Source organism: Garra rufa, chromosome 18 (assembly GCF_049309525.1).
Source record: "Garra rufa chromosome 18, GarRuf1.0, whole genome shotgun sequence".
NCBI classification, from domain to species: Eukaryota; Metazoa; Chordata; class Actinopteri; order Cypriniformes; family Cyprinidae; genus Garra; species Garra rufa.
This window is the reverse complement of record NC_133378.1, coordinates 24,021,270-24,035,559: the sequence shown is the minus strand read 5'-3', so window position 1 is coordinate 24,035,559 and position 14,290 is coordinate 24,021,270. Positions and strand designations below refer to the sequence as shown.

The following is a 14,290-nucleotide window of genomic DNA, read 5'->3' as shown; positions in this document are numbered from 1 at the left end:
CATGGAAGTAGGCATATTCGGACACAGCATGTGATTCTGAAATCAGCTATACACTGATATCTATAGTTGTTGGAACTGAAAATTCAGCTTTGCCATCACAAAAATAAAAATACATAAAAATAGAAACCAGTTAATTTTTAAGTGTACACTCTAAAAAAAGCTGGGTTAAAAACAACCCAACTTGGGTTATTTGGCAACCCAGTACTGGGTAAATATTGGACTGAATTAAATGTTTTTTTACGCAACATTTTATTTAAAACAACTATTGTTCAAAAATTATTATATTGCTGGCTTAAAATGGGCATATTCAGACACAGCATGTGATTCTGTCATTACCTATATACTGTTGATATCTATAGTTGTTGTTGCTGCTGAAAATTGGCTGAAAATTAAAAATTTATTAAGCAAAGAACACCCATAGGCAAAAATATAAGACAAATTGGATTTATTTGGGTGAATACAGCATAGTTTACAATATTACATGCCATTAAACTCATTTAACAATAATAACCTCCATAACCTGCCCGTAAACAAACAGTACTAAGATTAGAGAATATATTTTAACATAAAATTAAATAAAATGATAATAATTAAAATCAATTTACGTCATGCATGGCAAAGGGCATTTCCATTATGTGAAACGACCACTGCTGACGCAGTTGACTGACATCTCATCCTTTTATGTTGTGTTGCATAAAATAATATAATTTACTGCACAGTAAAACTTTATAAATTAAATCAAATTTATACAAACCTTTATTTTACTGAAGAAGTGCATGGCGGCGCAGAGAACCACTCTCTACTGTAGAGGATATAAAAAAGCTAGCACTCTGATTATAACTCAACAGCTGGGTTGTTTCATCAGACGCAACCTAGCATTAAAAATAAAACAGCAGCTTAGTTATAGAAAAACTACCCAGCACATTGGGTAAAAAAAATCACATTTACAATTACAAATAACCCAATAAAATGACCCAAAAAGCTGAACCCAGCATTTGGGTTAAAAATAATAACCCAGCATTTTTAGAGTGCAGAAAAGCTACCCACCTGGGTAAAAATGTTACAAACAACCCAATAAAATGACCCAACAGGCTGAACCCAGTATTTGGGTAAAAATATAACCCAGAATTTTATTGAGCAATATTAGTATTGTTTTTACTGTGTTTTTGATCAAATAAGTTAGAGACCATAGGAAACTTTTTCTTTAAATAATTCACAATTCTTAACGACCATTTGTGTCGGTGTGTACATAATACATTTCATGTATACACTGTATGTAAGCACTAGTTATTAAGGAATATTAAGGAATGAATGTTAAACCGGCTTGCCACATACAGTGTGGCGATCACAGCAGATATGTAAAGCCGACTACACATTTCTACAAATAAAGCCTCGACGACGAATCTAAGGTCTACTAGATGTCAACTCCTAGACAGATATATCAGAGAACTAGCTGATCCTGGCATCGCTCGTTTTCGCAAGACGTTTCCAGCGGCGTCGGAACGCGAAGGAGGAGAGAGGCAGCAGCATCAGTAATCAGACTAGGACGCTCTCCTCCTCAGCTCCCTCCCAACCGCACGGCTGAGGCGGATTCAACTGCAGCACTGGGGGAACGTATCGCTGGATGTGGGTGAAGACCGTGTGAATGCGCGTGTAGGCTCGTACGCTGGGATAGCGAGATCGGCTCATCCTAACCCTATGCGCCTTAGGAACGCTCCCCAATCTGGCGGGCTCAGGACTGAGGCAGGTGTAGCGGTGAGGGCGCATCCATGAGCGTCTTCTCCCGGGACGGCATGTTTTTAGTTTAACCGGATTTGTTGAACAGACCGGGGAAGAGGAAAGGCGAGTTCGGAAGTTTTGATGCATATGATCACAACCACCATGATTTTTATGATCCTCGGTGCTTCAGTTGTCATGGTAAGACCTTTCGCCTGCCTAAGCACTTCACAATTGTGCATTTCTGTCATTTTCAAAGTGAAATCGGGGGTTAACGAAAGCGTGGACCGCACGAAAGTCCATTTAGAAATCTCATTAAGACAGCACAACCCTACTTGTGTCTATTACTGGCTGATGTGGAAATGTAATGTGTATTTTCCCCTGCAGTGGTCACAGTACCAGGTCATGTAGCGGTTGCTGTGTTCCAATACTGCTTGTCATGTCCCGGTTGACTCGAATGGTTCTTTGCAGGCGATAGCGTGTTTAATGGACATGAACGCACTCCTGGACCGCTTTCACAACTACATCTTACCGCATTTACGAGGGGAAGACCGCGTCTGTCATTGCAACTGTGGAAGGTAAAAAACCCAAGCGTTAATAATGAATTGAATTCTAGCACGGGAGCCAGAAATTGACAGCTCTCCCCATCTATTACTAACAGCTCTTAGGCCTGAGCTATTCTCCAGCCCCCGAAACACTGTCTTTTCCATTTCATCTCATTTATCCAATCGGAGATTGTCACATTAAAGGCCTCATATGTGTATTCGCGGGGTTTATGTCATAATTTGGGCGTAATTCGAATGGTTTATCAATACTGAGCAGCTACTGTTGCTTTGCGTCGGTGTTTCTGTTGGAGAATTCTCCTTGATTTCTCTGCTTGTGTCTTTTTTTCTTTCTGCGTATCAAGGTGTGATTTTTCTCCAAGCACAGCCAGAGATGTTGTTCTTTTGGGTGCGTGTGTTGGCCATAAAATCACGTTGATATTATTAAAATAAAATGTGATTTTAATAGGACTGCGTTGAGTTAATAGAGTAAATGCGGTTTTGTGATAGTACAAGAAAAATGTTAGGAAACAAAATATATAAATATTCTTATTTCTTATTAATAACCAGTTTTGTATTTTATACAGCCACAGGGCTATTATTTACTATTTACGTGTTAGTTATCATTTGCACACTAGTTTCTTCTCAAGCTACATCTGTTGATTACAAGTTGTTGATGTAAGAAGATCTGAGGGTAGTAAATTAGGTCAAATCATAATCGTTCTCAATTAGAAATGCATGCTTTAACACTATTGTTGGTGAAGATCTGTTAGTAACTTAATCATTTCATCTCTTTCCAAACATAGAGTATATTCTGTGTCACATATCAGGACCAAGAGCATTATAAATGGGTCATGGTCAGTGAAAACTTGCTCAGTGTCCTGGTATTTGCAGAAACAAGGCATAAATCTCTAATGCAAATTATTTGTTTATACATGAAACGTAAAGCCAGTTTATAGAAAAACAGAGGAAGCATATTGTCATGATTTGTGTTGATCATTAGTCAAAGTCATCAGTAAAAGTGTTAATCTGCATATCTCTATATTCTTCCTATCAGTATCTAATATGCAAAACTTAACTCTTTTACTTCGTTTTATTACATGTAAATGAATCTTTCTGACTTTTTTCCTACTTTTTGTCCTAATTTTGCCACCGTTATAGTTTTCCCATCTTATTTGACAAAAAATATATAATGAGAAGTTAAAAAAATAGATTTGGATCTGGAATCTGAGGGTGCAAAAAAATCGAAATATTGAGAAAATCGCTTTTAAAGTTGTCCAAATTAAGTTCTTAGCAATGCATATTACTAGTCAAAAATTAGGTTTTGATATATTTACAGCAGGAAATTTACAAAATATTTTCATGGAACATGATCTTTACTTAATATCCTAACGATTTTTGGTATAAAAGAAAAATCTATAATTTTGACCCATACAATATTGTTGGCTATTGCTATAAATATACCCATGCTACTTACGACTAGTTTTGTGTGACTCTGGACCACAAAACCAGTCATAAGGGTAATTTTTTTTTTAAATTGAGCTTTATACATTATCCAAAGGCTGAATAAATAAGCTTTCCAGTGATAGGACAATATTTGGCCGAGATACAACTATTTGAAAATCTGGAATCTGAGGGTGCAAAAAAATCTAAATATTCAGAAAATCACCTTTAAAGTTGTCCAAATGAAGTTCTGAGCAATGCATATTACTAATCAAAAATTGAGTTTTAATATATTTACGGTAGAAAATTTACAAAATTTCTGCATGGAACATGATCTTTACTTAATAACCTAATGATTTTTGGCATAAAAGAAAAAAATGTAATTTTGACCCATACAATGTATTGTTGGCTATTTCTACAAATATACCCCTGCTACTTAAGACTGGTTTTGTGGTCCAGGGTCACATATATTTATTTGACCTTTGAGGCAATTATGATGCTTAGGTTAAGTTATAGGCCTATATAAGTTATTTTTACATAAACCAGTTTTTAATTCTGATGAACTATAAGAAGAACATTTTCCCATAGACCTACACAAACAACACAAAATGTAAAATGGCATTATTTGTAACAGCTGTGTGCCAAACCATATGTTTAATGCACTTCTATGTTCCAAGGCAACAAACCCAGCTTGACTGAGCTCATTTGGATCCAAATATCATCAGTATAGAAATGCTGGCTTTCCCACCCTGCTGAGAGCATTATTAAAGCAAGCAATTTAGTAACTGACATAATATTGCATGTCCTTATTGTTTATCTCTTTATTTCATGTTTCTTTATTGTGTCTGTCTGTCACTTTTACTTGCTGAATGCAGACCTCTAAACACAGTTTTCCCCTCTCTGCCCTAGGCATCATGTTCACTACGTAATTCCATATGATGGAGACCATTCGCTCGTGGACTCATCTGAGAATTACTTTGTGAGTGACAGTGTGACCAAACAGGAGATGGACCTCATGCTGGGGCTGTTGCTGGGCTTCTGTATCAGCTGGCTGTTGTTGTGGCTGGATGGAGCTTTGCACTGTGCTGTGAGGGCCTGGAGAGCCAGTCGTTATTATGGTGAGTGGGAAGAACATTGTAACCAAGAGTATATGGAAAGCATATATGTGGATAGATGTAGTAGACGACAAAGGACATGCTTGTAGGAACAAAGATTATTACTTTACAGCTTACTTTACAGCTTATACAGAGTAAGTGAGTGTTCATTCATTTCTTTTTATGCAATGAAATCAAGTTTTCTTCCCTCACGTGACAATTTATTTATTGTTATAAACAGACATAATGCTATTTTTATGTTTTTTGCATTATATTTTGTTTAGCGTGATCATTTTGAGTGTTGTTTCCTTGCTAAATAAATGGCATGTTTGTGTGCAAGACTTAAATGGATGTATTCAGGTACAAACACCGGTTACTGTATTTTAAAAAACTGAAAAATTGACGTCAAACACTTTACTGTGAAGAATAAGTGCCTTAAATGTTACTGACAATATAAACACGGCTTGTGTAGTTAATTTAAAGTAAACTGGTGTCAAAATAGTTTTAACTTAAGTAAATTTTTCAATTAATTACAAAGGAATATTAAGTAACACATTGATTTAAACATTGGATTTTAAAGTAAAAAGGCTGAAAAAGTATATTCTTGTAAAACATACATTGAAAAATCATTTTTTACAGTTGTCTCAAAGAGTAAAATACTGAAATTAAATGAATAGATTTAAAATTGTTCATTATTATATCAGTGGTGTTTATAATATACAGTACCAGATCAGCTAACCCCACAAAATGATTAGCATTTGGTGTGTTAGAGTGATATATACCCGGATTTGTATTGGATTAAATCCTTATTAATTTATAAGACCATCTTTAAAATGTGTCCCACTGTATTGGTTTTATGTTAATAAACATATTTTTTTCCAAACACTCCCAAAATTCAATTTTCTGTTCCCAAACATTTACACACCTACATTTTTTTTTCATTTTCATCAGCTGTCAGCGCTCCCCTTCTGCCCTGTTATTATCACCCCCAGTAATGAATGTATTAAGACGAAGACTGTGGCTGCAGAAATTAACAGCAGGCTTTCACTCAGTGTAACCGAATCGCAGGCAGCACAGCAGTTGTTTATAACAGTTGTCCGTGGTCCTTTGAGGGCAAAGAGGTACATAAGCTGTGGCAGAATATGTAAATAGTCCCTTAAAGGGAACGCTTTTAGTTTGAATATGATTATTGTGTTCATCGGATGAACTTTTGTTGGTTATTATGGGTCAAGGAGAGTGACAGATGAAAGAACTGCTTGGAAGAACACAATATATTCATGTGGCAACTATTTAGTAATTAAATTCTTCGTGTCAGGGGATGGTTACTCGGTTAGAGGTTATTTAGCGACAATGAGTGGCTAAATCTGCGTTACCTCACTACTTGTGAAAATAAATCAACATACAGCCATTATTGTCAAAATAGCTGGCAACAAAAGTTAGTACATTAGTTAGCAGTGATGCGCGGGTTACCCGCGGTTACGAGTCATCCAAAAATATTTTTAATGATATTCGGGTCGCAGTCGGTCGGGTCGTTTGAAATAATGATGCCAATTAAACCTTTGTAATTTATATAGTACTAGACACACTTTTCTATGAAATACATAGACCTACATTTTATTGGCTGAATAATATTTACCTTTTGAATGTTGAGCGTTATTAACTGTTGAATAAATGCTGACGCGGGACAAAATGCCCGATTTCCCAACACGTTGAACTGAGCAATGGCATGTACCATTTTAATAGGCTACTTTTAAACGCATATAATGTCAGCTTTATGCATTTTCTGAGAGGGGGTGGGATTTTTGTTGGGAAAGTCGGGGGAGAGACGCACACTTCGATTAGACTGGATAAACACATGCAGCATCTTAATTGTTAAGAAAATGGTATTCCTAATAAATGTCCCGAATATTTTGATTATGTCCAATGTTTCTCTTTCTTTTTGGAATTATTAGACACATTTCACTATGTCTTTTCAAATGCCTAAGTATGTTTAATTTCCTTAATTATAAAATTTAGCACTATTTTTTAACGTTTATTCAAGCAATAATATATAAATTATCTCATGTATATGCTTGTTTAAAACCAGGGATTAAAAACGAATTCCGAATAAAAACGGTACTTTTTCTTTACATTTCTAGAGAGCGAAACGAACAAAATTGAGCATTACTTACTAAATTCAAGGCACTATAATTTCCTATTATTAACAACTATTATAGCTATACAATTTATATATATATATATTAGGGGTGGGCATAGATTAATTTTTTTAATCTAGATTAATCTAGATTAAATCTTGAAATTAATCTAGATTAATCTAGATTAAAATGGCTAATTTGAATTCTGCTGAAGGCATTCAGAATATGTGTGCTACCCAAATAATGACTAAAAGTAAGTCTTTGAGAACGGGCCAGGTGGCGCATTAGATCAGGCGCTCATCTCCTGTTTCCAAAATGCATCACAAACTGCTTGACAATTGCATTTACAACATAATTACCTATACAAACTTGTGTAACCAAGTACTTCTGGATTTCTGCGTGCACAGTCTTCCATTAAACTGCGTTGCTTTTAGAAGCGTCAATTCAGTTGTTGCATATAGTTTAATGTCTTTATTTTGGGATTATCAAAGTAAATTATAACTCAAATTTGAGATTTTACTGGGGCACAGCAGATTTTCACTGGGGCACGTGCCCCAGTAAAAAGGGTCTAGCAACGCACCTGCCCTGAAGCGGCTTCATAGCTGCATCCATGTCAACACGTCTCATTTGATGTGTTAATTTCACAGAAGTTGAAGACTCGTTCTCGCCCCCTACAGTGCAATTCGACTAGATATACGTCATCCGCGCTCAAATATCAAAGTGAAAGTCATCATATCTTGCGTAGTTTAGATCCAGCTCCCAACCCAACTTTGAGAATAGATTAACGGCGATATTTTTTTTATCGCCCGATAAGAGTCTCACGTTAACGCAGCACGTTAACGCCGATAACGGCCCACCACTAATATATATATATATATTATTTTGTCATATTCGTGATTCCTGATTTTATATATGAAAACTTCGTTTTGAAGTGCATTCGTTATGTTTGTATAAGAAAAGTCGTTAACCTAGCGTATGAAGTTGTTTTAATATTCTTGATCATTTTTAGAAGAATAAAAGTTAAGAAAAAAGGAATTAGCTTTAGTCTCTAATATTTAGGGCTATAGGCTAATCTTTTTCTTAACTTTTATTACACTGTAAATCGAAATAAAATAACTCTTGATCATATTTAACATCGGAGAATCACTAACATAATTTAGAGTAGCCTACTTCGAAAACGAAACTATTTAAATCTGTATAAAGGCAAGACAAACTAAATCACAACAAGAACAATCTGTATTTTTCTTGTAATCAAGAACATTTCTTTTGACAAAATTACCTAATTAATGCCGAATGATGTTTGACAGTGAACACATCTCCACCGCATAAACGCATATAATCGCTGGTGTCAGTCGCAAATATTTAACATGCGGGTCAGGAAGCGGGTCGGGTACAATATTTTCTTTTTTTATTTTACGGTCCGAGTTGCGGGCGGGTTAGTTGAAAACGTCGGTCGGGTTCGGGTTGTTTATACATTGACCCGCGCATCACTGGTAGTTAGTAAGTGATAACAGCAGTATGTTGTTTAACCATGCAAAGCCACATGTCTTATTCATCATGTTTATGTTTTTGACTGCTTGACAGGACCATACAAAGTTGTGTATATTGTATTAGAGCAGTTAAAATTAGGTGCTTTAAGTACAATTCTCTCATACTGACCACTGGATGTTCAACATAGCATCCCACAGCAAACTCTCTAAGGATTTGAGAATTAGAATTGTTGCTCTCCACAAAGATGGCCAAGGCTATTAGAGATTCAGTAACACCCTGAAACCGAGTTACACTACAGTGGTCAGGGTCACACAGAGGTTTTCCAAGATGGGTTCCATTCGGAACAGGCCTTGCAAGGGTTGATCGACGAAGTTGAGCACTCGTTCTGTGCATCAGGTGTAGATTCTGGCTTCAAAAAACAGATGCATGAGTGCTGCCAGCACTGCTTTAAAGGTCGCAGAAGAAGAAAGGCCAGCTTGTCAGTGCTCAGACCATACGCAGCACACTGCAACAAGTGGAGAAGCCTCATCTGAAGCTGGCTCACAAGAAAGGCCGCAAACAGTTTGCTGAAGACAACCTGTCCAAGAGCATGAATTACTGGAGCTATGTCCTGTGGTCTGATGAGACTATAGATAAACTTGTTTGGCTTAGATGGTGTCCAGCATGTGTGGCAATGCCCTGGTGAGGATGATCAAGGCAGTGCCAGATTACAATGGTGCTAACACAATATATTAACACTTTGGACAAGTTCACTTAGGGTGTACTTACTTTTGTTGCCAGCTATTATGACAATAACGGCTGTATGTTGAGTAATATTCAGGGGGACAATAAATCTATACTGCTATACAAGCTGCTCCTTGACTACTCTAAAATATATCCAAGTTTCATTTTTATAGTATTGTCCCTTAAGAAGATATACTAAAATGGTTGCTGAAATGTGTAGGGTGTACTCACTTTTGTGACATACTGTATATAGAGTATAGAATTGGAGGATAGCAAAAATTTGGAAATATCAAAATTCAGCAACTGACCAATCAGAATCAAGTATTCCAGAGCATTGTGTTATAAAAATTATTAAATACACTCTTAAAAATAAAGGTATCAATGGAGTGTTTTTGCAGCCATGCCATAGAAGGACCATTTTTTGTTCCTCAAAGAACCTTTTAGTGAACAGGTCTTAAAAGAACAATTTTGAAGAGAATTTAAAAATCGAAAGAACCCTTTTCTACTACCCTTTTCTGCATTTAAAAGGTGCCATGGATGTTCAAGGTTCTTTATGGAACCATTGATGCCATTAACTGAGAACCTTTATTTTTAAGAGTGTACTAATGATGTAACGCTATTAAAATTAGAGATTAGAATTAAAAATCTCATGATACGATAATATCTCGATATAAAGTCAATGATATGTTATTTGTCGCAATATTTAAAAAAAAAAAAAAAGAAAGAAAATTTTTTACATTTTGGAGTTAAATTCTTCAAAATGAAGAGCTCCAACCCATGTTCTTAACTAAGAAAATTTAAGTCAGAAAAAAGTCTGTGAATTGACTTGTACCTGAACTTTAAAGTGGACTCAAACCTCTTTTTAGTTGTGATATACTGTCTTAGTCTAAATTACATTCACACTGGTGCTTTAAGAAGCCAAACAAATTAGAACATAATAATAACAACAATTTTTATATTATTGTTATTCCTACGACAGTAATAGCCATATATTGTAAAACAATTGCAATGTAAAACAAATGCCAATGAATATTTTTATAGGTATATTATTTTTTGCTTTACACTACAGTAGGGAAATTACAATACTACTTTCCTAAATTCTACACTTGAAAGAGATATTTTAAATTTAGCCTGTAATGTTACCCATTTTAAACCACTAGCTGTCAGTAATTCATGCACTTTTAAGCTTTATTTTGACGGAAACGGCGGTAGAGCTTTTATTTTGACGGAAAACTCCAGCTTGAGAACAAAAACGTGTCTCGCTACATATCTAGTGAAAAACTGTAATCATCTGCTGCAAAAAATAAAGCAAATCTGGTGGCTGTTGCATTCCCAAACACGTGCTAAACTCAGACCACATGCAAAAAAACGAGTTCACTGCATTCACTATAAACTGAGCTGTTCTGAGGCACAGAAAACACCGGATCACGAAGTGCGTGTTTCGCTATGATGAAGGGATTAAGCCATTTGTGCTTTTGGTTTTAGATCATTGACAGACAGTGTCAAAGCATAACAGTGCTAAACACAACTTTAACAACCTTTTTATGTTAGAATAAGAAGTTTACATATAGTTTAAAAACTTTTGCCCAGAAGACCTATTGTTTCATATCATCATGTGACTACGATGATATCAAGACAGTTTTGCTATCACAATACCACGATACATCTCTAATACTGTACTGAAGAGATAGTTAAACTAAAATTCGGTCATAATCTATTCACCCCCATGTCATTCCAAATGCATTATAGTTTGGTTAAACGTTGGGGAAAGTTACTTTTAAAAGTAATGCATTACAATATTGCATTACAGTTACACCATGAAAAAGTAACTAATTGTGTTATTTAGTTACTTTTTCTGGATAGTAATCCATTACGTTATTTTTGCTTTAATTTTTGTCACCTGGACTGGGCATGATTATTTGTTTTTTAATAACAAAAGTTATATTTTTGGCAACTGTAATAGCCCTTTAACACCAAAAGTGCAGTTTACAAGCCTCGGGCTGAAGGAAGGAATTTTGCTTCTGAACTTCACTCCCAATTTCTCTCAACTTTTTAAATTTAAAAGTTATGTTACTTTACTAGTTACTTAAAAAAGTAATCTAATTGTAATGCGTGACCCCAAAAATGATCTTCAAAAAACACATTAAAAAATGTAGAAAAACCAAAAAGGTCACAAAGGCGTTGTGAAATTAACCCATATGAATCAATTGGTTTGACTTGTGAAATGATAACTTTATATGATGAACAGATTTAATTTAGGCTTTTACTTACATTACCGTTCAAAAGCTTTTGAACAGTAAGATTTTTAAAGTTTTTAAAGAATTCTCTTCTGCTCACCAAGCCTGCATCTAAAATAAAGCAGAAGCAGTAATAATGAACTATTTTTACTATTTAAAGTAACTGTTTTCTATTTGAATATATTTTAAAATGTAATTTATTACTGTGATTTCAAAGCTGAATTTTTAGCAACATTACTCCAATATTCAGTGTTGCATGATCCTTCAGAAATCATTCTAACATGCTGATTTGCTGTTCAAGAGACATTTTTTTATTATTATCTAAGTTTTTAATATTATCAATATTTAAAACAGTTGAGTACATTTTTTGCAGGATTCTTTGATGCATAGAAAGATCCAATGATCAGCATTTATCTTAAATAAAAAGCTTTTGTAACATTATACACTGTACCATTCAAAAGCTTGGAGTCAGTATAATTTTTGCATTTATTTAGAAAGGATGCTTTAAATCGATCAAAATTGATGATTAAGGAATTTATAATGTTAAAAAAGATTTCTATTTCAGATAAATGCTGTTTATCTGAACTTTGAACATTCTATTCATCAAAGAAACCTGAAAAAAATTCTACTCAGCTGTTTTCAACATAATAATAATAATACAAATTTTTCGTGCAGCAAATCAGAATATTAAAATGATTTCTGAAGGATCATGTGACTGGAGTAATAATGCTAAAATTCAGCGTTAAAATCACAGGAATAAATTACATTTGAATATATATTAATATTACAGTTTTGCTGTACTTTGGATGAAATAAATGCAGGCTTGGTGAGCATAAGAGACTTCTTAAAAAAAAAACATTAAAAATCTTCCTGTTCAAAAACTTTTGACTGGAAGTGTACACCTAAACACATTACATAAAGTACATTACATATTGTAAACAACAAATCTCTATTTATGTGTGGTAATATGGGAATAAAAGTTCATTTTATGCTTCTTTTATAGCATTTTTGGAGGGACAGAAACCTCTCAGGTTTTATTAAAAAGATCTTACTTTGTATTTCGAAGACTAAAATCTTGGTTTGGAAAGACATGAGGGTGAGTAAATGATGACAGAATTTGATTTTTAGGTGAACTATCCCTTTAATTCAGCCATGCAAGAAAAAAATGTATTCAGTTCAGTTCACATCTAGCTTCAAAATACCATTGCGGAAAATTACAAATCTTATATATGTATCTGTATCCAACATAACATGGGATTTCCATATGATATGACCTAGTGAAAAATACTGGGGATGCCCCTCTAGTAAAGCACACCACAGCTGTGAAATTGTGACGTTGATGGCAGGTCGGCCTCATTTAGCCTCACCAGGATAGGGAGTGAAGGTGAGGTTGATGGAAAGGAAGGCGGGAGGGAGATGCTGTCATGCCCCCACCCCCACCAGCACACTCTCACACACACACACACACACACACACACACACACACACACACACACACACACACACAGACTTGCACCCTTGCACTGTGCGAGTGCTAAAAATAGACAAAGAGCAGCTGGATAGAGAAGGCAAGTTGGCGAGACGTGTAAGCGTGCAGTCATACTCACACACACACACACAATACATATACACTGCATTGAGAAATTGAGGCACATACCTTGAATTTTAGCTCTTATTTAGTATTTTAGAATTAAATTTCAATGCTTTGACGGTTTGCTGGTACTCCTCTGTTCAGGTCAGGAGTGATATATCTAAAAACTGATTATACTGTAATAATTGAAAAAATATTTTTATACATTTAGCTTTTTTGGAAATTTTAATAAATAATAATAATACATTCAATTTACTGAATCTAGATATAAAATGAACTGAACTGAAAATTTCTTGTGGCAGAATTAAAGGGCTATGTTCACCCAAAATTAAAAATTCTGTCATTATTTACTCATGTCATTCAAAATATTTTTATTAACCTGAGAGGTTTCTGTCCTACTAAATGTATTGTAGAAACTTAAATTTCTGTAAAGCTGCTTTGCAATGATTTGTATTGTGAAAAGTGCTATAAAAATAAACTTGAATCAATTGAATTAAATTGTATACGTTATTTTATATTTTATATATATTTTATGTTGTAATAATAAATATTATATATATTTAAACTATTATATTTAAACTTAAAATATTTTAAATTGTGAATGTTTGTCCATATTTTTAAGAACAAATATAATTATTTTTGCAGGTTTTTTACAGTTCAATCTCTCCGCAACCAACCCAAACAGCATAAGAAGTGAATTAAAGTTACAATCATTTAAAAAATAAATAAATAAAATAAGCACCTAAAATTATTTAATTTTTTTTTATAATATATTACAGTAAAAATAATAATAATTTAGGAAAATACAGAAGATATTTTAATAAAACATTTTATAAATGTGTAGTGTAATACATTTTATATTATGAATATGCATATCAATATTTTAAGAACAAATGTAATTATTTGTACAGAAAATCCTTTTTTAGTTTCAGTCTTTCCACAACCAACCCAAAACAGCCTAAGAAGTGAAATAAAAATTACAATCATTTAAAAAACAAAAATGAATAAAATAAGCACCTAAAATGAAAAGATTAAAAATTAAATAATATATTACAGTAAATAAGAATAATTTAGAAATAAACACATTTGAGAAATATATATATATATATATATACATATTTTAATAAAATGTTATATATTTATACTTTAATATATTTCTTATGATGAATATGTATATCCTAACTTTTAAGAACAAATGTAATTATTTGTACAGACAATCCTTTTTTACAGTTTCAATCTCCTCCCAGCCAACCCAAAACAGAAGAAGTGAATTAAAAGGTTACAATCATTAAAAAAAATAAATGAATAAAATAAGCTC

At 33.9% G+C, this 14,290-nt stretch overlaps 1 protein-coding gene across 2 annotated transcripts in view; it reads left to right on the top strand.

Moving 5' to 3' along the window:
* The first annotated feature begins 487 nt into the window (after positions 1-487).
* Positions 488-14,290, top strand: part of tmem240a (transmembrane protein 240a) — a 15,986-nt gene continuing 2,183 nt past the window's right edge. The window contains exons 1-3 of one of the 2 annotated variants that reach the window (XM_073823586.1): positions 488-1,917; positions 2,104-2,294; positions 4,611-4,819. In XM_073823586.1, coding sequence (XP_073679687.1) covers positions 2,203-2,294; positions 4,611-4,819 — 301 coding nt within the window. In that variant the 5' untranslated portion in view covers positions 488-1,917; positions 2,104-2,202. The remainder of the gene's footprint in view (positions 1,918-2,103; positions 2,295-4,610; positions 4,820-14,290) is intronic. The other variant, XM_073823585.1, reaches the window with a different exon arrangement.